The 27,558-nt window shown below is 49.7% G+C and overlaps 2 protein-coding genes across 2 annotated transcripts in view; one reads left to right on the top strand and one right to left on the bottom strand.

Annotated features, from left to right (window-relative positions):
* Positions 1-4,399, bottom strand: part of Glb1 (galactosidase beta 1) — a 93,199-nt gene extending 88,800 nt beyond the window's left edge. Inside the window, exon 1 of the mRNA XM_057767022.1 lies at positions 4,370-4,399. Coding sequence (XP_057623005.1) covers positions 4,370-4,393 — 24 coding nt within the window. The 5' untranslated portion in view covers positions 4,394-4,399. The remainder of the gene's footprint in view (positions 1-4,369) is intronic.
* Crtap (cartilage associated protein) lies at positions 2,206-20,533 on the top strand. Its single transcript, XM_057767025.1, has 7 exons — positions 2,206-2,738; positions 7,044-7,193; positions 8,513-8,684; positions 12,748-12,876; positions 14,166-14,311; positions 16,270-16,353; positions 18,685-20,533. Exons 1-7 carry the CDS (start codon positions 2,271-2,273, stop codon positions 18,736-18,738), a joined length of 1,203 nt encoding a protein of 400 aa, XP_057623008.1. The 5' UTR covers positions 2,206-2,270; the 3' UTR covers positions 18,739-20,533.
* The last annotated feature ends 7,025 nt before the right edge of the window (positions 20,534-27,558 follow it).

Below are 27,558 nucleotides of genomic sequence, written 5' to 3'. Positions count from 1 at the left end.
CTGCATTGGCTTCTGATGATGGACCACAACTTGTAAGCCAAATAAACTATTTTATTGCTAAGTTGCTTTTGGTCATGATGCTTTAACACAGCAACATAAAGTACGGAGGACAAACACCCACCCTCCTTAGTTCTAAGGACGTCCTTCTGTATATGTGCTGCTTTTATTGGTTAATGAATAAAGTTGCTTTGGCTTTTGGCAGAGCAGAATAGAGCCAGGCTGGAAGAGATATATAGAGAGAGAGTAGGCGGAGTCAAAGAGACACCATGTAACTGCCAAAGGAGAAAGACACCCAAAACTTTTACCGGTAAACCTCAGCCTCATGGTGATACATAGATCAATAGAAATGTGTTAATTTAAGATGTAAGAGATATCTAGGAATATGCCTATACTATTAGCCAAACAGTGTTGTAATTAATATAGTTTCTGTGTGATTATTTGAGTCTGGGAGGCTGGGAAATGAAAGAGCAGCCTCCATCTATAGATTACTAAGCCTAGGACCTCACATGTCAGGTAGGTACTCAACCACTGAGCCCGTCTGTATTGGTTTTGTTTTCTTTTTTCTTTTTGTTTTTTGTGTTTTGGTTTTCTGAGAGTGTTTCTCTGTGTAACAGCTCTGGCTGTCTTGGAACTTGCTTTGTAGGCCAGGCTGGTCCCTAAGTCATAGAGCTCCCCCTGCCTCTGCCTCCCAAGTGCTAGGATTAAAGACATGTGCACCACCGCTGCCCGGCTACTTTTTAATTTAAAGTTTATGTGTACAGGTGTTTTTCCTTCATGGTGCACCACATGTATGCCTGGTGTTTAGAGGGAGTAGAAGAGCTTAAATCCCCTGGGACTACAGTTACAGAGACTGTGAGCTGCCATGTGTGTGTTGAGAATTGAACCCAGGACCTCTGGAAGGGAAGCCAATGTTCTTGACCAATGAGTTATCTCTGCAGCCCCATTATTAATTAGTTAGTATAGGAGATAAGGTGTGACCATGACACCTACAAGAAAACCAATCCTTGGTTGGCATTATTTACCCAAGATGTGCCTGATTTATTCAGGTTTCTGATCTCTCCGAATCTAATTATTCTAATCTAATAGATTAATTCTAATCTAATCTTATTCCTAAACAATGGCCATCTGTTTATTGACTAGCACAGACAATGTGGTTTGGAAAAGGAACGTTTGTCTTAATCAGTCTTCTAGAGGAGTCTCCCAAAGAGCATCATTCTGGCCCCGACTCGGAACAGAGCACTCAGGTACCACAGCACGCGTGTGGAGGTCAAAGGACAACCCGGAACATTGACTCTGTTTCTCCAGCGTGTAGCCTAAGATTGAACTCAGGTTTGGTAACAAATGCCTTTAGCTGCTAATCTCAAAGCTCTAAATAAATTTTGGGTTTTTGTTTGTTTGTTTGTTTTAGACTAGGTCTCATTATGTAGCCTGGGCTGGCCTGGAGCCCAGGGATTCATTGCTTTGCCTTCTGAGTGCCGAGATTAAAGGTGTGCCGTCAATTTTGTAAATTTTCATGAAGAGGAATATATAGGAATTTTGGATTCTGTCCCTGCACCTTTGCTGTAAATTACTTCAAAAAATGTAAAGATTTTTTTTTAAAAAAATTACTGTCTTTATCATTGCTCATGCACAAATTTCTCCAGCGTACTCCGCCTTATATGCAATGCATCCTCAACCTGACATCTCACACGATTTACAAAGAGCCACCGGCATTCTTATTAATTTTATCTATGAAACATCTTTTAAAATCTTAGTTTAGTAGCATTGCTATTCACAGTGTGGTCTCTAATCCCGCAGCCTCAGTTGTTCAGGGCAGGCGTGGTGGCGAATGTCTGTGAATCTCAGCAGTGGGGAGGCGGGAGGACAGGAGCAAATTTAAAGTCAATCGGACTAAACAGTGAGTTCAAGGCTAGCTTGGGCTACAGCAAGGAGACCCAGTGGAAAAAAAGAAAACGCACCCCAATCCGGATGTGCTGAACAAGAAACTAGCGGTGCGCGGCCCATACATCCTTCAAGTGATTGCAAACTTTCTTTCCTTTCAGAGATGGGGTCCCATGTACCCCATGCTGGCCTGGAATTCCCTAAGGTTCTCCTCTCCTCTCCACCTCTGACTCCAGGGCTGAGCGCCTCCCCAAGACACACCCATCTCGGTCCCCGGGCGGGGAGGCCTGCCGGACGGGGCGGGCCACGGTCGGCGTCCCCGCCTCCGCTCCCGGGCCTGCCGCGTCGCGCGTCCTCCGCTTCAGGCTCGGGTCATCGGGCCACGCGCGATGGGGTCCCGCAGCCCTGCGGCCGCGTTGCTGGTGCTGCTGAGTGCCGGGTGCGCGCTGCCACCGGGGCGCGCACAGTACGAGCGCTACAGCTTCCGCAGCTTCCCGCGGGACGAGCTGATGCCGCTCGAGTCGGCCTACCGCCACGCGCTCGACCAGTACAGCGGCGAGCACTGGGCCGAGAGCGTGGGCTACCTAGAGGTGAGCCTGCGGCTGCACCGTCTGCTGCGCGACAGCGAGGCCTTCTGCCACCGCAACTGCAGCGCGGCTACGCCCGCTCCCATGCCCGCCGGCGCTGCCGGCCACGCCGAGCTGCGCCTCTTCGGCAGCGTGCTGCGCCGGGCGCAGTGTCTCAAGCGCTGCAAGCAGGGCCTGCCCGCCTTCCGTCAGTCGCAGCCCAGCCGCGCGGTGCTGGCCGACTTTCAGCAGCGCGAGCCCTACAAGTTCCTGCAGTTCGCTTACTTTAAGGTATGTGCTCTCGCCCCACCCAGAGCCCCGTCCCACGGAGCCCCGCCCACAAACTCAAGCCCCACCCCGTGAGCTCATGGCCCTGCCCCTGAGCCCCACCCACCCGAGCCCCTTCCGACTGAATTTAGAACAGACCCCCCCCTTAAGTTCCGCCTAGCTGACCCAGCTTCCAAACCACTCCCGCTCCACTCCAAGCCCCGCCCAGCAGGCCTGCAGTCCGGATAGCTCCGCCCCTCAGCGGAGCTCCGCCCCATTCGAGCCCCGCCCTCCCGTCACACTCCGGTTCCGCTGAGGGTCCTCCCCACAGTCACCCTCTCTCAAACCGTGTCCCACTGATCAGGGTCCCCATCTTGTCCCAAAACCCACCTCAGCTGAGCCCCGCCCAGTTGAGGTTCCTACCAGTTCCCGGAGCCACACTTCACCTCCTAACCTCTCCACCTCTGCAGTAGGGTCGGCTCCACAGAGCCTTGCCTCCAGGCTGCCCCTGAGCCCCACCTCACCAAGTCTCCCTCCACACCACCCCCAGATTCCACCTTATTCCACTGAGCCCCACCCTGCCTCTCCCAGCCCACCCTTCTGAGCACCCACCAGCAACATCCCGTATCGGGCCTCTTCTAGATCAGCCTTTCCTTCAACGTTGAGCATCAATGCTTTGAATTAAAATTTTTTTCTTTGTTTATATTTTTCTATGTGTGTGTACCATGCCACATATGTGTGAATGCCTTTGGAGGCCAGAAGAGGGCAGCGAATACCATGGAGCTAGAATTAGAGGAAGTTGGGAGCCACCCAATGCAACCTGAGTGCCCTTCCCCACTGAGATAATGGCTCCAATCTCCTTCCCTCAGGTTCTTCCACACAGCTCTTCCCAAGCTCTCCAAATCCTGCCCTGTAGGTGGAGTTTTTCTTTGGAACCGCCAGCTCCCCAAAACACATCACAGAGACTTTATAATTATTTGTGAAAGATCAGCCAATAGCTTAGGCTTGTGGTTAACTAGCTCTTACATCTGTTTTAAAAAAGATTTATTTATTTATTATGTATACTGTGTTTTTCCTGCACACCAGAAGAGGGCACCAGATCTCATTACAGGTGGTGGTGAGCCACCATGTGGTTGCTGGGAATTGAACTCAGGACCTCTTAACCTCTGAACCATCTCTCCAGCCCTAGCTCTTACATCTTAAATTAACCCATATTTCTTATCTATGCTCTACCATGTGGTATGTCATATTCCTCTTACTTTGCCTCTCCTCGTGATTCTGCTCTTCTTCCCCACACTCTTTTTTTCCTGTCCATAAGTCCCGCCTAACCTCTTCCTGCCCAGCTATTGGCCATTTCGCTCTTTATTAAACCAATGAGTGCAACACAAGTTCCCAGTGTACAGAAAGATTGTTTCACAACACTGCCCTTCCTCCCTCATCTTAGACATGAAAATTCCTTTGCCCCCCTCTTTTTGAAGCATGGTCTTATGTAACCTGGGCTGGCTTCAAACTTGGTCTGCAGCTGAGGCTGAGGCGAATTCTTCATCCTCCTGCCTGCATACCTCCTGTACACGCCGCCCCTCCCAGCCCCTGTGAAAATTGTCGCAGCCTCTTCTAAGGTGGCAAATATGTCTCGGGATGCCCCAGCAAAGTACCTGGAACTGGAGAAAGGGCTTCATAATGTGGCCTGGTCTTTGGGGACAGGCTCCTCTCTGCTCACAGAAGTCTCTGCCCTGTGGTTCGCCAGGCTCGTCTCTGTTCCTTCTCTGTTAGAATTTAACGCACACAGTTCACTGCCTCCTCTTTATGGCTGCTTAACTTCTGCCTGTGATTGCCTGCTAAAAATAGCTACAAATTGCAGTTCTCTGCCCTTTAAGTCCTTGCTTGGGAGGTTGGAATCCCAGTTGCTGGACAGAAAGGCCTCAGCTTGTTGGGCCTTCACAGAGCGTGGCCGAGAGAAAACTTCTAAAACCCAGTTTCTGCTTTTTCTGGTTAAAGATAATTTATGTTTTGCTTTTATTCATTTATTGTGTGTGTGTTTATGTGTGTGTGCGCACAAGGGGCACACACTCGTGTGTGAAGGTCAGAGAGGACAGCATGTTAGGACCTGCTCTCTCCTAGCACGTCAGCTCCAGGCATCAAACTTAGTCACCCAGTTTGGTGGCAAGCACCTTTACACACTGAGCCCTCTTGCTGGCCCTTGTACCTCAGCCTAGGCCTCCGCCCAAGTCCTATCAGCCACAGGCCACACTGTCATTCTCTAGGTGGCAGCCAACACCTGAGAGCCTGCCCTCCTGTCCACCCACCCCCTCGCCACGGGAAACCACCGTTGTATCTGATGACTTGCTTCAAATTTAGGGGCATTCTGGTACAGATGGATGTCACCTTTTCTAACCTTATTCTCAAGAATTTGATGGGTCTCACAAGTTCTTTCTCTGTCTCTGTCTGTCTATCTGTCTGTCTGTCTGTCTATCTCTCACCCTAACCACAATCCCTGCCTCAGAGTGTTCCTTTGGTAGGCTGAAGGAGGCCTTATCTGCACCCATGATGGGAACCCTTCCCTCTGCCAGGATTCTGTCAACACGGAACTCTCAGGCTGTAATGTGTCCCCACAGGGAAGCTGGCTCATCACCATCTGCCTGCCTGTGTTAGTTGCTCTTCTGGTTACTGAGACGAAGTGCCCAACAGAAATACCTTAAGGAAGGCTTGTTTGGCTCACAGTTTGACATCATGGGGGGAAGTCAAGGCATCAATGCATGAGGTGGCTGCCCACAATGTGTCCCCAGTCAAGAGGCAGAGAGAAATGCATGCCGGTGATCAGCTCACCTTCCCTATTTTAAGTCTGGGAACCCAGGCTGTAGAATGGCATGCTGAGAGGCTCGTGTCCTCATGGTTCTGGTACTAGACTCCATCACGTCTGCGATGGAGGTTTATTATCACACTGTCGCCTAAGGTCCCCACCCCACCCCCTGGCACACCTGCCTGTCCTGGTAATACTGATCATGTGGTCAGCTGTAAACCCAGGGCTCCGGACCTGCCTGTTCCTGCAGACTCTGGATGAACTAACTGTCACCGACCTGATCTCTGAAAACAGTGCCTCCTTATAGGAGATGCCTCACGAATATTGTGGAGTATTTGTGAAGTAGGTGAGCCAGAGAGAGGGAGTTGGGGTCCCTGAGAAGGGAGGCAGACGGTTCTGTGAGAGATCTGGAAACAGTGCTTGACAAGGTTGCCTCAGAAGATATGATGTGAGGAAAATTTATCAAGACGGTTGTTTCTCGAAGTGCGTGCAGGTGCAGGTGCAGGGACCCACAAGGGATTTTTAATCCCCCAGCGTAGAGCCACTCAGTTGTACCCAACCCTTGGCTGGAAGGAGCGAGGGAGTGAGCAGTTACTTAGGAGTCGGGAGGAGTAACCACGTAGAGAAGGCCACCTTGACAGGATCTGTGACCTTCGGTTTGAGACCATTGCAGTCAGGGGTGACCGCAGGGAGAGAGCCAGAAGATGGGAGAGAATACACTCCTCCCTTTTAGCTTCCCATTGGGCTCCTCCTGGGGGACCCCTGTGGAAGCCAGAGAGCCTGGGGACTGCTGTCAGTGCCAATAGGCCATCCTCCTGGGCCAGGATGGTGGGAACCGTGGACAGTAAACGAGGAAAGGCATAATGAAGTCATCGCACGGTCACCTTCTGGGAACAAAGGCTCATCAGAATGGTTGGCCCAGGTCTTGATAGGTCTTGACCTCTTAACCAGAAGTGTTTTTTTTTGTTGTTGTTGTTTTTTTTAAATATTTATTTATTTATTATGTATACAATATTCTTCCTGTGTGTATGCCTGAAGGCCAGAAGAGGGCACCAGGCCTCATTACAGATGGTTGTGAGCCACCATGTGGTTGCTGGGAATTGAACTCAGGACCTTTGGAAGAGCAGGCAATGCTCTTAACCACTGAGCCATCTCTCCAGCCCCCAGAAGTGTTATTTGGTAAGAAGGAACCAAAGGGCTCCCTGAAGAGGCTGGGACTGTAGATCAGCCAGTTGAGTACTTGCCTGGCTTGCAACAGTCCTGGGCTTGAGCCTCATCAACACATAAAACTGGCTGTATTCCTGGATGCCTGTGATCCCAGCACTTGGGGAGGTAAAGACAGGAGGTCAGAAGTTCAAGGTCATCCTCAGCCTTGAGGCCACCCTGAGCTGCTTAAGACTGGGTCAAGAGAAAGGAAGGAGAGAAAGAGAGGGGGAGAGGAAGGAAGAAAGAGCTGAAATGAAGCTCTCAGTTCTAAAATGCAAGGTCCAGCAGGCGTCTGAACCGTGACCCTCTCGCTGTGCGCTCAGGCCAATGACCTCCCGAAGGCCATCGCTGCGGCTCACACCTACCTTCTGAAGCACCCTGACGATGAGATGATGAAGAGAAACATGGCGTATTACAAGAGCTTGCCTGGAGCTGAGGACCACATTAAAGACCTGGAGACCAAGTCATACGAGGTACCTGCTGGCTTCACCCCAAAGTTGGTGCAACAGGATATGTTAAAGGGGCATGTCTCGGGGAGCAACTAGCATCGTTTTTCCTTTTAATTACATTCTAATTATTTAAAGAGAGAAGAGAAGTGTGTGTGTGGAGAGAGAGAGAGAGAGAGAGAGAGAGAGAGAGAGAGAGAGAGAGAGGGGAGAGAGAGGGGGTGGGGCAAGCGAGCTTATGTGGAGGTCAGAGGACAACGTATAGTTCTCTTCTTTGACCAGGGGGGTCTGGGATTTGAAGTCAGGTCCTCAGGCTTGGTGGCAAGTACCTTTATCTATTGAGCTTTCTTGCTGGCCCAGATGCTGATGTCTAAAGAATGCTCTTGTTGTTTTCAGTGATATTTATTAGTTATGATGGTAGGAAACTGGCTGAGCACAAAATTCCCATGAAGAAAAATCAACAAATTGGGCATGGTGGTTTTGCCTGTAATCCTAGCACTTGGGAGGTTGAGGCATTGATGACGGCTGCAGGTTCAAAGCCTGGCTGAACGACATGCACCACCATGCCCTTTTGTCTAAGCGTTAATGAACTTTACATAACTCAGTGATCGGAGACAGCTTCACGTGTCATGTGACGGCTACAGAGAGCACGGCGAGGAGTTTCTTTGTCACCAGCCTGACAAGTTTCCTCCTGGCCGTCACCCAGCCCTTGACTCCTGGGAATCATTGATCTGATTTCTTTTACTGTTTCCTTGGTTTGATTTTTGGTTTCATTGTCAAATACTTGCAGTATTTTAAGTTGAACTAAAGAAGAAATATAGTGATTTGGGCTGGGGTATAGCTCAATTGGTAGAGTGCTCACCTAGACTCACAAGGCCCCGAGCTCAGCCCCCAGTGTTGTATAAAACAGGGTATGATGGTATATGCCTGTGATTTCTTGGGCTGGCAGGATGGCTCACTGGGTAAGGGTTTTTGCTGCCGAGCCTGAGTTTGATCCCCAGGACTCACAGGGAGAGAAATGTCTCCTAAACTGTTATCTGACTCTTTAAGTCCACACTAAATAGACTGTGAAAATAAGTTTTTAAAAAAGTGGTTAAGGTCATTCTCAGCTGCTCTGGGAGTTTGAAGTCAGCGCGGGCTACCCTGGGTCCTGTTTTTATAAGAACGTACCTCTGGTGAGTGTATAGGCAGATCCACACTCGTGTACACGGTTCCTGGTTTGTACCGAGTCAAGGGTCATCCAGGGCTGATGAAGCATGGCTCCGTAGGGGTCATGATTCTTTGGGAGGGACAAGCGTGTCTCCTGCTTGCCAGGAGGGGGCTTACTGCATCCCCTTGCGTTCCAGAACCTGTTCGTCCGTGCGGTGCGGGCCTACAATGGGGAGAACTGGAGGACGTCCATTACGGACATGGAGCTGGCGCTCCCTGACTTCCTGAAAGCCTTTTATGAGTGCCTGGCAGCCTGTGAAGGCTCCAGGGAGATTAAGGACTTCAAGGACTTCTACCTGTCCATTGCAGGTTGGTGGTGGGCGGGGCCTGTGCGCCAGGAGCCTTGATTGGCATCTGAGGAACACTTTTTTCCCCCCAAGGTATGACTAGTTAGTTGTTACCCTTAAAGATTTCTTTTTTTGGACCCAGACTTAGGAGCAGAAGTCCCCAGCGAGGACAGCCTACGTCTCTCCGCAGTCCATTCCTGGCTCTTTTCTTCGGCATCCTGGATTCTATTGGCCAAAAGTTTAGCATATTCTGCAGCCTCCTCCTTGTTTTTGCTAGTGCATTGTTTCTTCAGAGCAACACATCAGTGTTTGTGCTGCAGGACACACGGAGAAACGAGACACTGAATCTTGGGCGCTTTGGTCCTGGGCTTCTTGCTTTCTTTGTTTAAGGGCTCTCTGACAACGTACTGGGGACATCACCTTTACAGAGATTAAAACGCTTTCGGATTCTGCAAACTCTGTTAGGTCCCAGCTGATAAGGGACAGTAGTATCTGTCAGTCCAGGAATATTCTTCTCTCCTTTTGTTACAATAACCATGTTGAGAGCACTCAGACCGGCATCCACAATCCGTCCACGAACAGACCTGTGTGCTTCCTCTCTCCAGTTCTCCTTGCTCTATAACAAGAATGCCCTGTTATACGCAACAGCAGGCCCACTCTGCCATGGCTCAAAATGCCTTGCTTCGTGGGAAAGCCTTGCCTATCATTCTTTTTTTTTTTCCGAGACAGGGTTTTTCTGTAGCTTTGGGGCCTGTCCTGGAACTATCTCTTGTAGGCCAGGCTGGCCTCGAACTCACAGAGATCCGCCTGCCTCTGTCTCCTGAGTGCTGGGATTGTAGGCCTGCGCCACCGCCAGGTTTATCATTCTTATCACCGAGTCGGACCCCGTGACCCTTCTGCTCTTCACCGAGAGCATCAGCAGCTACTCCCATGGCCATGTGCTTCTCACAGAACGTATGAAGCTTGCGTTCTTCATCCACATCAATGAGTTTCTGACAGCTGGTGGCAGGGGATGAGATGACATGCAGCCAGCTGCCTAGGAGGCGCCACGAAAAAGAGGAACGAATCCTTTTTTAAGATAGGAAAGACATTTGGTTTTCTTTTTGACAAGGTGTCACTGTGTAGCCCAGGCTGGCCTGGCTGTGTAGACCAAGCTGGTCTCAAACTTAAGAAATCTTCGTGCCTCTGCCTCCTGGGTGCTGGGAATAAAGGTGTGGGCCACTGCACTCAGTTTAGGTTTGGCTTTTGACTCTGGTGGAGTTCTTAGGAGGTGGTTATGCTTGCTTTTTTCTTTATTGATATCTGAACGAGTCTTTCCTCAACCTGTTCTCTATCTCCATGCCTTCTTCTGAAATCATTGGTAATGACTTCACTGTGTTTTTAATTTTCTAGCGTTCTGCCCTCCCCATCTCCACTTCCTTGAGAATTTCTCATCCATGTTGCTTCCTTCTTTCTACATTACCAACTTTCTTTCCTTTCCTTTCTTTTTCTCTTTTTGTTTTTTTGAGACAGGGTTTCTCCTGGAAACTCCTTCTGTGGACCAGGCTGGCCTCGAACTCACAGAGATCCTCCTTTCTGTGTCTTGAGTGCTGGGGTTAACAGCATGGGCCACCACCGCCGGGCCACCAAGAATCCTTTAGAGACATTTAGGCTAATTAGTTTGTAAATATTTCTCATTTTGGCTGGGCATGATGGCACTCAACTTTAATCCCAGCAGCAGAAGCCGGGTGGTGGTGGCGCTCGCCTTTAATCCCAGTACTCGGGAGGCAGAGGCAGGCGGATCTCTGTGAGTTCAAGGCTAGCCTGGTCTACGAGAGCTAGTTCCAGGACAGGAACCAAAAAGCTACGGAGAAACCCTGTCTCGAAAAATCAAAAAAAATACAAAAAATAAATAAATAAAAAATCCCAGCAGCAGGGACGCATGAGGCAGGCAGATCTCTGTGACTTCTGGGACAACCAGAGATACAGAGTGAGACCCATTCTCAAAAAATAACAACAAAAACAAACAAATGAGCAGATTTATTTGGTTTCTGACAGTTTTATTGGGAGTGTCCATTTTTTGGCTAGAGCACTAGAAGTAGCCTCAGAATGTCACACCCAGAGATGTGTGATGTCTTTACTTTCTTATAGAAGGTGCCATTTATTTTTTTATTGCAATTCTGGGGATTGAGCCTAGGGCCTCACATATGCTACAGGAATGTTCAACCCCTACGCTCTGTCCCTAGCCCAGGGCTGTTTGTTTTTTAAGCATTTAGTTAGTGTTCTCCCTGTTGGTTGAGCAGGGCTGGCCTTCTCTCCTGACTTCCTGATGTTAACAGCCAAACCTAAGGACTTCACATTCCTTAGATGCCTCTCCTCCTCTTCCCAGCTCTGCCCCTCGAGATTCTCCCCTCTATCATTTTTTTTTCTGTAAAGGTTACGCATATATAAGTATTTCCCCGTGTTTGTGTTTTGTGTGCTTATTTTAGATAAAGGAGGCCATAATATGTTAAGCTCTCTTCTGGTTTTCATTTTTGCATTTCACACCTTCAACTTCATACATAGAATTTATATTATTTTGGGCTTGGGGTGTAGCTCTCAGTTAATGAACTTACCTAGCGTGCACAAGGCCCTGGGTTCAACTCCCAGCTCTGCATTATCTGGTCTTGGAGGTGCACCTGTTGTCTCAGCCAGGAGGATCAGGAGTTCAAGGCCTTCCTCAGCTACACAGGAGTTTGAAGCCAGCCCCGGGCTACATGAGCACTGACAATTTGCTATTGTTACCTTTGTGGCCTATCAGGCCAGCCCACTGCCACCGAGCTAGACTCCCGACCTGGTTTAAACTGTTCGGAAAGTGGCGCTGCTCGCTGCCGAGGAGCCATCGTGTCTTGACAGAGCTCCATTGCTGTTCATATTAATGCATATTAGCATTCTTTGGCCATTAAAATATATTTTTTAAAATATTTATTTATTATGTATACAATATTCTGTCTGTGTGTATGCCTACAGGCCAGAAGAGGGCACCATACCTCATTACAGATGGTTGTGAGCCACCATGTGGTTGCTGGGAATTGAACTCAGGACCTTTGGAAGAGCAGGCAATGCTCTTAACCTCTGAGCCATCTCTCCAGCCCCCCCCCCATTAAAATATTTTAAGTTTTTTTTTTTTTTTTTTTTTTTTTTTGGTTTTTCGAGACAGGGTTTCTCTGTGGTTTTGGAGCCTGTCCTGGAACTAGCTCTTGTAGACCAGGCTGGTCTTGAACTCACAGAGATCCGCCTGCCTCTTCCTCCCAAGTGCTGGGATTAAAGGCATGCGCCACCACCGCCCGGCTGTATTTTTGTTTTTACTTATTTATTTTGTGCTGAGGGGGTGGGGCTCCAGCGCTGTGGCACACTTGTGGTCAGATGACAAGTTGTGGATGTTGGTTCTCTCTACCCACTATGTGGGTCCCAAGGATTCAACTTATGTCTGCAGTCGTGGTGGTGGCCTCTTTAACTACTGAGCCATCTTCTTTACCCCAAGCCCCTTTTGGCAATTCTATCATAGGTGTTTGTCATTTTCTTTTGATCTAAAGACACTTTGAATATTAAAGATGGATGTCCCTTGATTTATTTAATTTATTATTTTGTTTTTATGTCTATCAGTACTTTGCCTGCGTGTGTGTCTATGGACTACATATGTGCTCGGTGCCTGTGGAGGCCAAAAGAGGGTGATGGGATCCCCTAAAACAGAGATTATAGGCGGTTGAGACCCACCACGTGGTACTGGGATCTGAACCTGAGTCCTCTGGAAGAGCAGCCAGGGCTCTTCACCGCTGAGCCAGCCCTTAGCTCCAAGTTCTTTATTTTAAATGTATTCTTTTTTTCTTTTACCTGTATGTGTGTGGCAGGCAGAGCTAGACCGAAGGTAGTAAGGGGCTGGGGCTGAGTTAGTAGTGGTGGAAGACTCACTGCTGAGAGTGTACGAGGCCTTGGGTGTCATCCCTAGAGAGGGAGGGGAGGGGAGAGGAGGGAGGGGAGGGGAGAGGAGGGAGGGGAGGGGAGAGGAGGGAGGGAAGGAGAGAGAGAGGTTGAGACTGTTCTGAGAATTTGTATCTGTTTTGCAGACCATTACGTAGAAGTTCTGGAATGCAAGGTTCAGTGCGAGGAGACCCTCACCCCGGTCATCGGCGGCTACCCCGTGGAGAAATTCGTGGCCACCATGTACCACTATTTGCAGTTCGCCTATTATAAGTGTAAGTAGCCCCGTGCAGGACCTTGAATGAGGTCCCAAGACTGTCCTGTTACCAGCTATGGTGGCTGAGAAGGCTCATTAAGGCGATGTACATGCTATCCGCGAAGAGGCCTGTGGCTCCGATTAGAGCGGAGACCCTGAGCCTCACGGTTTGACTCCTGTTTCCTGGGAAATCTTTGCTTTCAAGGGATGTAGATAGGTAGTGTACATAAAAATTAACATTTATTGAACGTTTGAAACCTTCACGCTCAAATTGTGTGGGAAGAGCCTTGAAGTTCAGGTTTTAAAGTTGTCGTGATGGAAACCAACCACTAGGTGGGACAATTGAGCCATCTTCAGCTGGGTCATTCCTGCCAACCAGAGTTTTGTTAACTAACAGAAGTGGCCTTAGAAGGTGCCTGAATAAATACCCTGGGTCTTGTGTCTCATTTCTGCTTTGCCTGACTCCTCTCCCTCCCAAGACAATGCCACTCTGCAGAGTCCTTATGTTGATGGTGATGTGGGGGTCTAGTTCTGAGCAGTGGGGCAGGAGATGGCTGGACAAGGTAACCTTTGACTCTTCCTGTCTTGAGGGCCTACCAATGGTTTTTCATCTATCTATCTATCTATCTATCTATCTATCTATCTATCTATCTATCTATCTATCTATCATCTATCTATCTATCTATCTATCTATCTATCTATCTATCATCTATCAACCAAGTCTCACGTAGCCCAGGCTGGCCCCAAACTCACTGTATAGCCAAGGATGGCCTTGACTGTTGAGCCTCCTGCCTCCACCTCTCAAGTGCTGGGAATATGCTGTTATGTGTGGTTTGTGGAGAGCTGGGGATGGAAGCCAGGGCTTCATGGATGTTCAGAAAGCATTCTACCGACTGAACCATACCCCCAGCCCTTCATCATGTCTTCCACATATGGTTTGGATGGAGGAGGGCTCACCTCCTCTCGTATTGTTGTCCTAGCCTGGTGGGACTCAGGAACTCAGCCTCCAGAGGGAGATGCATAGTTAAACAGCCTCCGTCTTCCTCAATCCTAGTGTGACCCAGGCCTTGAGACCCACCTCCTGCCACCAGCCCTGATTGTCTGAAGTCAGCCCAGCCTGAGGGTGGCTCGAGGCCTCTGTGTCCTTTAGCCTGTGCCCTACCCGCCTTCTGAGGTCAAGGGTTTTCTAGAGGAGAGCCTGGAGGAAAACCTTAGGCCTGGTCTCTTCCTGGAGGAAGGTCCTGGGGTAGCCCCGGAGCTTTAGGGCATGGTTTTCCTGCCTGCTTAGCCTCTTCTCTCTGGTTCCAGTGAACGATCTAAAGAACGCAGCCCCCTGTGCCGTCAGCTACCTGCTCTTCGACAAGGATGACAAGGTCATGCAGCAGAATCTGGTCTACTATCAGTACCACAGGGACAAGTGGGGCCTCTCGGACGAGCATTTCCAGCCCAGAGCCGTGAGTGTCCCAGACCGCGCCCCACTCCTTCCTTCCTCCTTCCCACCTTCAGGAGACTGCCTTGCCTGCCCTTCAGACAGAGAATCAGTTCTGAAATGAAAGAACTCTCTCTGCTTCTGGTTACCGTTGGTTTCTCCTGCCCCTCTTGAATCGGGCCCTGATTCTGTAACCCTGGCTGTCCCAGAAGTCATTGTGTAGACCAGGCTGTTCTTGAACTCACAGAGACCCTCTTGACTCGGCCTCCAAACTGCTAGGATTGGAGGCTTATACCATCATACCCTGCTTATTTTTTTTATATTTTTACTTATTTATCGTGTGTATGTATGTGGTCCTGCGCACACAACAGCATGCGTGTGGAGGTCAGAGGACAACTTATGAGAATCAGTTCCCTCCTTCCACATGTGGGTCCCAGGGATTGAACCCAAGGGGTCACACTTGGTGGCAAGCACCTTTACCCAGTGAGCCATTCTCCAGGCCCCCACAGATTTTTAATTCCTTCTCTGAGTCCCTGTATTTACTTATCCACACAGCTTGCACTTACTGTTTTAAAAATATTTATTTATTTATTTTTTTTGGGGGGGGGTTCGAGACAGGGTTTCTCCGTAGCTTTTGGTTCCTGTCCTGGAACTAGCTCTTGTAGACCAGGCTGGTCTCGAACTCACAGAGATCTGCCTGCCTCTGCCTCCTGAGTGCTGGGATTAAAGGCGTGCGCCACCACCGCCCGGCTTATTATGTTTACAATGTTCTGTCTGCATGTGTGCCTGCAGACCAGAAGAGGGCATCAGATCTCATTATAGATGGTTGTGAGTCACCATGTGGTTACTGGGAATTGAACTCAGGACCTCTGGAAGAGCAGTCAGTGCTCCTAATCTCTGAGCCATCTCTTTTCAGCCTGCCTGCATTTTTTTTTGGTACAAAATTAGGATTCTACTACACGTGCTGTTTTTGTAACTTACTTTGTCATGCACCCCCCCCCCCCCTTATGGTGTTAGAAACCAGGAGCTCTCATGTGCTAACCAGGTGCCCCGCCATTGAGCCACTTCCAGCCCTTGGTCTTTAGAATTTTGCTGTCTAGCCCAGGCTGGTCCCAAATTTGCAGTCCTCATGCCTCTGCCTCTGCCTCCCAAGTGCCCGGGTTATAGACGTTCATGGGTAAACCATCACTTAATTCCTTTGGCAGATAAATTTGAGGCTTTATACCTATTGTCAGGGGGTTAATTATATGTGACTTAAAATATATTTGTCACTTTTGGGCATAGTGGCTTATGACTGTAATTCTAGCGCTCTGGATGCAGAAGCAAGAGGACTATCGTGAGTGTGAGGCCAGGCTGGGCTACAAAGCAACACCTTGTCCCAATAAAACAGAAACCCAGACTAGGTTTTCATAGGTAAATCTTCCACATATCAGTTCCTTGCTGAACACACATGCATACATTTACTCAGTTTCTCCTTTTTTTAAGCTGTGGGGATCGAACCCAGGACCTTATGTGTACCGGTCAAGTGCTCTACCGCTAAGCTGCACTCCCAGCGTTTTGTGTTTTGTTTTTGAGACAGGGTCTCATATAGCACAGGCTGGCCTTGAACTTGCTAAGGATGACTCTGAACGTCTTCTGGATCCTCTTTCCAAGTTCCAGGATTACAGCCATGCATTGCCACAGTTGGTCCATGCCATCCTGGGGTGGGTCCCAGGGCTTCAAGCATGCCAGGCAAGCGTGATACCAACCGCGCCCAGACCCTTCCCCCACGCTAAGAACCGTGATATCGTCTACGTCTGATAGAATTCGCCTTCGTGTCTGCCTAGTTCAGGGTGTCGGGTACATTCCCATCTGTCCAACCTTTCCATGTACGCTCGTGAACGCTTTCATCCCTTGAATGGAGTCCAGTACCGCATGCCCACTTGCTGTCGGTTCTCAGACGAGAAACCCGGTTGTCTGATGGTTCTCGCTTGTGTCCGACAGGAAGCAGTGCAGTTCTTTAATGTGACGACGCTCCAGAAGGAGCTGTACAGCTTTGCCCGGGAACACCTAATGGATGATGATGAGGTAAGAGCTTCCGTGCTCTGCACGCGTCTGCCTGAGACCATGACTCATGTCTCTGTCAGAGTCCCTCGAAGGCTGAGTCCTCCCTCAAGAAACAGAAAGGGCCCTCAAGGAATCAGCTGCTGTGGGGGTTTTAATGAAAGCCAGGGCTCTGGTGTGGAAAAGTCCAGCTTTCTAGGAGGCCAAGGCTGTGCCGCTATTTCTTCTGTGGGGGGAAATGCGTTTGGAATACGCACCAGGTGTCCATGTCTGTGTATGTGCACGCACACGCGTGTGCTGTAGGTTGGGGGCACTTGTCGCTGCATGTGTGGGGGTCAGAGGACAACCCTGTGGAGTCAGTTCCCTCCCTCCACCTTTGTGTGGGTTCCAGGGATTGAATTCAGGTCACCAGACTTGCAGGGCAATTATCTTACCCAGTGAGCCATCTTGGCCCCTCTACCTGATTTCTTGAAGCAAAGTTTCTTGCAGAACCCGGAGTCTATTCATTCAGCCAGAGTGACCAGGCGGCAAGCTCCCGGGTCCGCCTTCCTCTGTCGTCCTCCCCAGTGTCGAGGTGACAAACGCGTGTGCCTTGGCGGTATTTGCATGCAGACTGGGGATCAGAACTCAGGTCCTTAAGCGTGAGAAACAGGCATTTATCCATGAAGCCATCTCCCCAACCCCCCTCCCCTTTTTAAAGACAAGGTCTTGCCATGTGCCCAGACTAGCCTCAGAAGTGATATGTAGCACAGGCTAGGTTTGAACTGCCCTTTCTCCTGCCCAAGTCTCAAGTACTAGTGAATGTGTGTGTCTCACTGAGCCATGTTTTTTTTTTTTTTTTTAAACCTTATTTAAATGTGTGTGAGAGGGGCAGGGGCATGTCACAGCCCCAGTATGGAGGTCAGAGGAGAGCTTGAGGGAGCTGGTTCTCTCCTTCATCACGTGGGGGCCAGGGATTGAACTCAGGTCGTCGGGCTCCACAGCAAGCACCTCTACCGACTGAGTTATCTCACAGGTTCCCACACCATCATTTCTTGCGCCTCTTGCGAGTTTCACTTGTTCCTCACACTGGAGACACTGTATCCCATCCCATTCTCCTTCCAGGTTATTATAATTTTGTCCTTGCTGCCAGCAGTTCGTTTGGTTGTGGCAGCCGATTCCCTGACTGGATCTCCTCTAGCCAGCCCTTTGTTTGTTGGAGGTGTTTTGTGTTGACAGTGTCTCATGTAGCACAGGCTGGCCTCCAGCTTGCAGTGTAGCTGAGGATGACCTTGAACTTGTGACCCTCCTGCTGAGACCTCTCAAGTGCTGGTGTTGCTAGCATGTACCACCATGCCCAGGGTCAACCCGGGGACCCGACACATGCCAGGCGTGCACTCTACCTACTGTACGGCAGATATCTCTTCTTGATGCATCCTGACCTTGAGAGGAGGGGCATCCGGGCCATGGAGAAGCCATCTGTGGATACCCCTATAATTTATTTAGATGGATGCCTTTGGAAGGAACTGGAAAATGCTTTGTACAAAAGCTGGGAACTTGCTGTGTTTGGAGCCAGAAGAGATCTGGGAGCTGGTTTTGCTCTGGCCCTTCACATCCTGGGAGAGCCTGGGGGAGGGGAAGCTCAGGGAGATACTGGACCAGGCCCGGTGGCTCTGTGCTGCCCCTTCCCTGCTCCTCTCCACCTCTGAGGGAGACGGGGTCAGGGGAGTTTCACCGTGCTGACTCACATGGCCATTGCCACAAAGGAAGGAAGCGTCAGCCCTTTGTGAAATAGGAGCGACCATAAGTTGTGAGAACGGAGCACCAGTTGGGTATGAAAGTACTGTACCAGTGAGGAAGTGGGGACTGGGGACATAGCTCAATAGTATCGCATTTACCTGCGATGCACAAAGCCCTGGGTTCAATCCTCAGGGCTGCTAAATAAATAAATGATTCTCAGGCCTGCACCTTAGATTGGGTCTCCTTGAAGAGAGTCCCAGGGATGTGCTCAGAGTGAGTTTGGCTGTGGTGGTATGGGAAGTGTGGGCTGCTGGTCAAAGCAGAAAGTGCCGGTTCCTGAGGCAGAATTGAGGGGTCTGGCGGGAGACAGTAGGACACCCAGAGCAGGGAACCATCTGGAGCCTTTTAGAGTGGTGGCTAGACCACCTAAATGGGTCGTCTTTGGGGTGGCCGGTCACTTGACGCTGAGGTCACACTGGGTAGAAGATAAGACTCTGTTCAGTGAGAGGACTCGGGTCATTTGGGCTCTGAGCCACTAGGGGGGACTTGCTTCTCCCAGAGCCGACAGCCAGTGGTGGCCTCCTGGATGCCTTTCCTGCCATGTGGCCCTCCTGATGTGTCTGCCCTCTCTTCCAGGGAGAGGTTGTGGAATACGTGGATGACCTGCTGGAGATGGAAGAGGCTGGTTAGTCCACAGCAACTACAGAGACTTCTCTTCGTGTTCCTTCTTCAAGTGCCTGGGCTGTTGATACCTCAGAGCCTCCCCTTTTAAAGGCAAGGGGGGCCACCATCCCTTTTACCACACGGAACCAGGGTCCAGCCTGCCCTCCCTGTGTTCACACCTGTCCACCCAGCTGTCTTCTCTGCACTCACACTCGTCTTCATGGCCATGTCTCCCCAGCCATCTTCCTTCGTTCACACCTGTCTTTCTGCCCACGCATACTTCCTCGTCATCCCATCGGTCCTCCCCACGTTCATATCTCTCTTCCCTCTGACCCCTCCTGTTTCCCCCATGTTCAGAAAGACAGTCTTCTGTGGTCTGTTTTTTTTTTTAATCCCTAAAAAAAAAATCAGTATTATTTTTTAAGTAAGAAAAACACTAAAAGATGATAAATATATTTGAAGAATTCTTTGGTCTCTCTGGTCTTCCAGACCTCGTCTCCTTCATGCCACTTGTTAAAGATGAAAGATGGCAGAAGATAAAGGCTAAGCTGCCTGGGACCTCATGATGGTCTTCACTTGGTCTGACCCAAGCGACGCCTGCACCCATTGAGAGACAAATTAGTAGATGCACAGAAGGAGACGTAGGCCCAGTTCCTTTGAGTCTTCAGACCATAATGGGTTTCAGTGCCCAGTTACAAGTCCCTGAGTTAGAAAGGGGCGGGCTCTAGTTTAATTTGCTCTTCTAAGTGTTGTTACGTTCCTGTCCTGCACCAGGGGCCTTTAACCCACAGCAGAGGTCCAGTACAGAATACCCAAAGGGAAAAAAAAGCCTTCTCGTCTTAGTTTCTGGTCCGGGAGCAAGGACAATACACCGACACAGCAACTGAGCCAGGGTTTTATTCTGTCTCACAGCTGGAGGGTGGATTCCATCATGGTGGGGGAGCCATGGCAGCAGGAGCCTGAGATAGCTGGTCATGTCGCATCTGCAGACAGTGAACGCTGGTGCTTAGGTCACGTCCTTCCTGGCTGTCTTGAAACTCGCTCTGTAGACCAGGCTGGCCTCGAACTCAGAGATCTGCCTACCTCTGCCTCCCCAGTGCTGGGATTAAAGACGTGCCCCGCCACCACCAAGATAACTTCCTTTTTTATTTTGTCTGGGCTCCAGCCCCAGGAATGGTGCTGCCCACACACAGGGTGGGTCTTCTCACTTCAGGTAATGTAATGTGGGAACTCCTTCACAGACATGCCCAGAAGCTCTTCTCGTCGGCGATTCTGGATCCTGTCAAGTTGACGTTCAATGTTAACCACTATGCTGCTCTCTCAGTTTAGAATCTGCAGGAAGAGGGACATTCATGGGTTTGTAGGAGCCAATGTGTCCTGGGTGTGGGATGCTGGCTGGGGAGAATGAAGCAGGGAAGAGCAGGAGTTGGAATGAGGGGAAGCGAGGCCAGACTCACTGAGAAGGTGATGCTGAAGCCAAGGCTTTGAGGCATCAAGGTCTCAGGATGTAGCCTTCCGGATCCAAGGAGGAATAGGAGCAGTGCCTGGAAGGAAGGGCACTGAGATAGGTGTGATTGGGAAGTGGCAGGGAGGCCAACTAGGCAGGCACCAGGGAGGGATGGCTAGGCAGGCATGTGGGCTGGATGTCATCAATTTGACAGGATTTAGGGTTCTCTAGGAAACAAGCCTGTAGGCGTGCCTATGAGGATGGTTCTGTAGGTAAACTGAGGTAGAAAGACCCACCCTAACTGTGCCTGGCTCCCTCCTGGGCTGGGGCCTTAGACCCAAGAAAGGAAGAAAGAAAGTGAGCTGGGTACTAGCCTCCTCTCTCTCTGCTCCCTGAGCTAATTGGGGGTAACCAGCTGCTGCCATCCCCTTTTCCCACAGTGGAGTGTATCTTCCTGAACTGTAAGCGGAAATAAACGCTTTCCCCCTAAACTGCTTCTTGTCGGCAGTTTGGTCTCAGCCCCAGGGGAGTAGCTAAGTGGGTGGGGGAAGGACCTGGCACGGGGCTGGTGGCCTGACATTGGTCTGGGAGGCTGCAAATCAGATTGGAATACTCAGAGGGCAGAGCCTGAGGCGGGGACCCCAGCAACATGGTCTTCCTTTTTCATCTATGTGGATGTGTATGGGCACGTGCATTCCGCAGCAAGCATGTGAAGGTCAAAAGGCAACCTTGGGTGTCGTCCACTGTAGTTTGTCTGTAGTCCAGGCTAGCTGACCAGTGTGGGCCCAGCCATTCTTCTGCCCCTGCCTTTTCCCTATGCCTGGCATAGAAATGCTGGGGTTACAGATGTGATTCTGGGGGTTTGAGCTTGGGTCCTCATTATTGTGAGGTAAATACTTTACCCACTGACCATCCCCCTAACCCCACAGATGGCTTCTTATGGGGCACTCTCAAGGATTTACGTGACAGCCTCTTCCAGGGACTTTTTGGCAACCTTTAATGGCTGGTGATTGCTGCTAAGGCCTTTTCTTTTCAAGAGAGGCCACAGGTCTGTCATAGTCAGCATGCCTGGGGTTCTGTGAGTGTCTGGGATATCCACCAACCGGCGAGTCCCAGCATGTCAGTAGCACACAAAGCCATCAGTGACAGAAGACTTGTGTATGATGAGAGGCTGCCATGGGGAGCCAAGAACAGAGCCCAGGCCTGCAGGAGATGAGGAAAGACCAGAGGAGCTAGCCTTGGGCCAGAGAAGGCCAGGAGGATGTGGGGTCTTGGAACTTGAGGGTTCTTTTTTTGTTTGTTTGTTTTTTAATTTTTTGTTTGTTTGTTTATTTATTTATTTTGAGATAGGATTTCTCTATAGCTTAAAGCTGGAACTAGCTCTTGTAGACTAGGTTGGTCTCGAACTCAAAGAGATCCGCCTGCCTCTGCCTCCCGAGTGCTGGGATTAAAGGCGTGCGCCACCACCGCCCGGCTCCTAGGATATATTTTTAACCACTTGGGAACTTTCAACAACATCCTGTTCCCCCTCACCTCACCCCTGCCCCTCTTAGAGCCACCCCCAAGAGCCACTCCCCCTAAGAGCCATCCCCCTCCCCCAGGAGCCACTCCCCCAAGAGCCACTCCTCCTAAGAGCCATCCCCCTCCCCCAGGAGCCACTCCTCCTAAGAGCCATCCCCCTCCCCCAGGAGCCACTCCTCCTAAGAGCCATCCCCCTCCCCCAGGAGCCACTCCTCCTAAGAGCCATCCCCCTCCCCCAGGAGCCACTCCTCCTAAGAGCCATCCCCCTCCCCCAGGAGCCACTCCTCCTAAGAGCCATCCCCCTCCCCCAGGAGCCACTCCTCCTAAGAGCCATCCCCCTCCCCCAGGAGCCACTCCCCCAAGAGCCACTCCCCCTAAGAGCCATCCCCCCCCCCAGGAGCCACTCCCCCTAGAGCTATTCCCTCTAAGAGCCACTCCCCCTAAAAGCCACAGGATGGGACTTGAGCATTTATGAGACCTCAAAGCCTGCCTCCACAGTGTCACACTTCCTCCAACAAGGCCACACCTACTCCAGCAAAGCCACACCTCCTAATAGTGCCACTGCCTTTGGGGGCCATTTTCTTTCAAACCACCACAAGGCTTTTTGCCTTTGTATATGTGTGTCAAGTGTGCATACCTGCCAGAAGATGCCCTGGAACTGGAATTACAGACAGTTGTGAGTCACCAGTAGGTGCTGGTAATAGAACCTGTGTCTTCTGGGAAAGCGGTCAGTGCTCTTGACTGCTGAGCCGACTTTCCAGGCCTGAAGGATTATTTTAGCTGGTGTAGGTGGGTCTGATTCACTGTGGGTGGAGCCATTTCCTGGGCAAGTGGTCCTGGCTGTATAGAAAGCCAATCAGGCATGAGTCTGTGAGTGGACCAGTGAGCCGTGATCCTCAGTGATTCCTGCCTGCAGGGTTCCTGCTTGAGTTCCCGCCCTGGCTTCCATCAAAGGTGGATGGTAAAAACACCACAGGATGGCGTGTTCTCCTTCTTCAGCTTGCCCCACCCACTCTTCTACCAGAGAAGGAGGATGGGGGTTGGGAGTCACGAGTCAGGGACGCGACCCTGCAAGTACAGTATAGATGCTGCCCCAGACCTCCAGAGTCTGCACAGAGAACCCAGTAGTTGCTAAATTTGCTTTAAGGCTGTAGTTTTCTTGCCAGTCATGTGATAAAGGGAAAGGTGACATCTGCAGGTACTCACACTTCTCTAAGTCCCTTAAAGTAGCCACCTGGTCCTTGATTTTGGAGTCAGGGTGATTTGGTGAGTTGAGTTGGAACCCCTAGAAGTCGGCCTCCCATCCCAGCAATGTGATCTCTGGTGACAAGATGGTTGACTTTGACAATGCTGTGATTTGAATTGCTAAACTTTGTGAATTCGAGGCAGGGTATCTCTGTGTAACTCAGCCTGGCTTGGAACTTGCAATGTAGCTCTCTGGCTGGCCTGGGAAGTTGTACTTCTTGCCTTAGCATTCAGAATGGTGGGATGTTAGGCACGTACAACCGAACCCAGTGTAATTATTTTATTTCAAAGGAAGCCAAATCTTTTCTCTTGAGAAAATAAATGTGAACTTGTTCCTTGGTATCTACCATGCAATCGCTCAGTGGCTCAGCTCGTGCCTTCCTGCTTCTGGTTCTTGGAAGAGCCTAGACGGTCTCTGCATTCCATAGGGCCAACATCAGCTTGGTCTATCTTTTGGGAAAAAGTTTTCTTTTAAAGCATGCAGTTTAAGTTTAAGGGACTTTCCATGTCTGCCTCGAGATGCCTTATTTGTCCTGTGTCCCACAGTATGGAGGAAGGGCTATCCTGTGGCAACCCCCCACAGTGGGGCATCTCTCCAGCCCTAGGAACCTCCAGCAGTCTGAGCGTCACAGCTCTCCAGAGGGCCTGAGGGCTGTACTTGGCGTCACTCAGACTCTGTGTGTAATATTTTTGTTTTTTGAGACCTAGAGCCGTACTTTTATAGCCCAGGCTGGTTTTGAACTCATGACAATCCTCCTCTTTCAGCCTCCCCAGTGCTGGGATGATAGCAGTGTAATATTTTTGTTTTTGAGACCTAGAGCCGTACTTTTATAGCCCAGGCTGGTTTTGAACTCATGACAATCCTCCTCTTTCAGCCTCCCCAGTGCTGGGATGATAGCAGTGAGCCTCACACCAGCCTTAGACTTGACTGGCAGAGAGGAGAAATGCCAAGTTGTTGTTGTTGTTGTTGTTGTTGTTGTTGTTGTTGTTGTTCTTCTTCTTCTTCTTCTTCTTCTTCTTCTTCTTCTTCTTCTTCTTCTTCTTCTTCTTCTCCTTCTCCTTCTCCTTCTCCTTCTCCTTCTCCTTCTCCTTCTCCTTCTCCCTTCTGTTTTTTTTCCTTTCCTTTTTTTTTTTTTTTTGAAACAGAGTCTCATATAGCCCAGGCTTACCTCAGACTCTTTATATAACTGAAGATGACCTTGAACTCCTGATTGATCCTCCTGCCTTTAGCCTCCCAAGTGCTGGGGTTACAGGTGTGAGCCATCATCCTTGGAGTAGCAGGAACTTTGGAAAGCACGTCAGGGAGGACAGTAATAGGGATTGAACCTAGGGCCTTGTGCATGCTAGGTGAACACTCAGCCAGTGAGCTACATTCCCAGCCCAGACCACTAGGTTCAATACCCAAGTCTTTCTGGGTTAAGGCACCCTGATGAGCACTACCTGGGCTCCACACACCTCTGGGCTACAGGAGAGCATTTGGGAATATCACCCACAAAGGCTGCCTCAGGAAGGAAACCTGTGTTCTTAGGAGCCCTTATTAAGGGAATGTTAAGCACAGAAATGTTAGTGAGCCCAACCCAGTGGCAAACAGAAAAAGATCTGTTAGATTGTCAGTGGGCAAGGGTTTATTATAGCCACCGGGGGAATAAACAGTGGCCGGTTTCTGCCAACTTTTATGGAAATAACGTTTTTTAAGTTTTAAATGTGAGCTGCAAACCAAAGCTACTTCAGTTTTCTTTTTTTAAAAAAATTCAATACTTAAACTGTGGGGAGAAGATGGATTGGTGCCAGAGAAAACATTCTCATTTAATAGTGTTTGAGCACGGGATGGCAGCACAGTTTGTAGCGGGGCTGTGAGAAGAAACCACAGCTAATCGTTCATCGCAGCTGTCTGAACTCTTGATCATCTGCCATCCCCCAAACAGCGACTTCATTTTTCTGGTGACTCCAGACTTGAATGACCTAGTGTGGAGAGGAGAAACTATGTACAAGGGGGTGGGGTAGGGGGGACCTTAAGTGAGCCTCAGTCAAAAGGTTTATGTATTGCCCTTCCTGTCTGCAGCCAGGGGCAGCACCACTCCCCATGTCTGTCTTTAGAGCGTGTTCCTGCAAGAACAGACACCGGGGCAGCTCAGGTTTGCATGGGCTGGTCCGCTCACACCCCAGCCAGGGCCAGCGAGGCGGTGCTAGTGCTTTTGAAAAAGTTCTCTCAGTAGCACATAAACAGCTCTTACATAGCGAGTGCCTCAGACCATCTGCTGCAAATTCCTGGCTTGGGTGGCTTGTGGCTTTGGTTTGGTACCATCTTGGAGCTGGCAACTCAAGATTATCAGTGCCTCAGTTTACAAGTGGAAAGAGCTGTAAGCTGTGGTGGTCCGAGCTTGCAAACAGGATGCTGAACCAGGAGGGTCACATGTTCGAAGTCAGCACTGGGAGTTTTAGGCCAGCCTGGGGTAAATAGCAGGACTGTGTCTTGAAAACAAAAACAAAGGGAGGTTTGATGATTCCGTTGTCACCGTGCAAGTCTGAGGACCTGAGCTCGATTGCCAGCGGTGTAAGAGAAAAACAAACAAAACACAAATAAACAACAACAACCATCAGATGTAGTGGTGCGTGGTAATAATCATAGCACTGGGGAGGGAGAAACAGGGACCTCCGTGGGATTCCTGGGCCAGCCTAGGTCCCAGTAAAAGACTCTGTCCCAAAGCACAGCTCCTGAGGAACGACACTTAAGGTTGACCTCCTCCTGCACAGTGTACACACACAAAGGAGAGGGATTATTAGTAAATACAGCCAGTACATGTAAAATAGACTTTCATTTCCCACAAAGATGGTGAGCAATAGCCCTAAATGTTATTTCTGGCCCTGCCTTTCTCTTGAGTTAGGGTGGTATGTTCAGTCTGTGTCTCGGAGGAAACTAGAATTTGGAAAAATAGTTGGGAAAAGAAGCTTTTTTAAAAAAGCTACTTAAAAAGTTTTGTTTTGCTTCCTTCCCACTTTCTCTTCCATCCCATGGGCTCGGGGATCATAGCCACACCCAGTCATTCCAGGACACAGCTGCAGTGAACTCCTTTCTCTTAAGTCTATGAGATTTCTGACATTCACTTACCAGGGCAGAATCTTCACAGAAGGACCCCTGGGTCTCCCAAAGTCCAGGTGGCCTCCCTACAGAGCCCTGGACTGGCCAGGATTGGGTGAAGCAGGAGAGGCCCATCCCTCTCCCTGGGAAGACTTCTGGAGGAGATCTGGGGACCCAGAAGGAAAAATGTTTGCAGTCCAAGGACCCAGAGCATTCTTGGACATGAATGCCCATGGTGACTGCTTCATGTATGTCACTAAAAGGCAGTGGAGGGGACAGAAATGAAAAGCAATAAGCGGAAGGAATAAAGAACTGGCCCGTACAGAAACAAGGGATGCTGGGCACGGTGGTGCATGGCCGCAAGCCTACCATACCGTAGGCTGAAGCAGGAGGATTGCGGTTTGAGCTAACCTTGAACTACGTTGCAAGACCTTATCTCGTTTTACAGGTAGGTCAGGCAGTGGTGGCACACACCCTTAATCACAGCACTCAGGAGGCAGAGGCAGGTGGATCTCTGTGAGTTCAAACCCAGCTTGGTCTACAGAGTGAGTTTTAGGACACCGCTGCCTGACCCATCTCTAATTTTTTTAAATTTAGGTTTTCTTTTTCCTTATTTATGTCTCGATAACCAACTCTTTGATTCTTTGGATTGCTCTCTTAGTCTCATTCTCAAGCCTTCATCTTTATTACATTAATCTACTGGTTGGAGTTTGACTTACGCACTAAAAGTATCGAGACATACTCATTAAGTTATTTGCTTCGGACGGTGGCTGTGAGAGGCCCATGTGGATGCTGGCCACCAAGCTCCTCTTGTCTATAAGAGCAGAGAGTGCTTTTAACATGAGCCAATGCTTCAGTTTCCTCTTTGATTTTTAAAGATTTTATTTGAGAACAGTTATTATTTTATTTATTTATTTTTTAATTTTTTGACACAGGGTTTCTCTGTAGGTTTTTGGTTCCTGTCCTGGAACTAGCTCTTGTAGACCAGGGTGGCCTTGAACTCACAGAGATCCGCCTGCCTCTGCCTCCCGAGTGCTGGGATTAAAGGCGTGCGCCACCACCGCCCGGCTTATTTTATTTTTATGTATAGGTGTTTTGTCTCTATGTCTTTGTCGGCCAGAATACGGTGTCAGATCTCCTAGAACCAGAGCTTCAGAAAGTTGTGAATTGCCCTGTGGGTGCTGGGATCTGGACCCAGGTCCTCAGGAAGAACAGATATCTTAACCACTCAGATATCTTTCTGACCCTGATTAAAGAGTACTTTTTAGGTCTATTTCTTTTACGTGTGAGTGTTTTCCATGCAGGTATGTTTGTGAGCCTCGTGCCTGTTGTTCATGGAGATCAAAAGAGCCCTTGGAACTGAGTTCCAGACGGTTGTGTGTGAGCTGCCGTGTGGGGCTGGAACTCAAACCTGGGTCTTCTGCAAGAACAAGTGCTCCTACCGCTTTGAGCCTCTCCAGCCCACAGCCCTGGATTTTTAAACGTAAGCATTCAGTTGTAAACTTCCTTCTTGGCTGCAACCAAGAACTGAGCTTTCACAATCATTTGTATCTAG

The sequence above is a fragment of the Chionomys nivalis genome, chromosome 4 (genome assembly GCF_950005125.1).
Source record: "Chionomys nivalis chromosome 4, mChiNiv1.1, whole genome shotgun sequence".
Taxonomy (NCBI): Eukaryota; Metazoa; Chordata; class Mammalia; order Rodentia; family Cricetidae; genus Chionomys; species Chionomys nivalis.
The sequence above is the reverse complement of the archived record's forward strand: the minus strand, read 5'-3'. Positions and strand labels throughout refer to the sequence as shown.

Bases quoted from the DNA above. Each gene is read 5' to 3' on its own strand.
- Crtap (XM_057767025.1), top strand. From the start codon at position 2,271: ATGGGGTCCCGCAGCCCTGCGGCCGCGTTGCTGGTGCTGCTGAGTGCC. The intron at 7,194-8,512 runs GTACCTGCTGGC...CTTGCGTTCCAG, and splicing joins TGGAGACCAAGTCATACGAG to AACCTGTTCGTCCGTGCGGT. The intron at 8,685-12,747 runs GTTGGTGGTGGG...TCTGTTTTGCAG, and splicing joins CTTCTACCTGTCCATTGCAG to ACCATTACGTAGAAGTTCTG.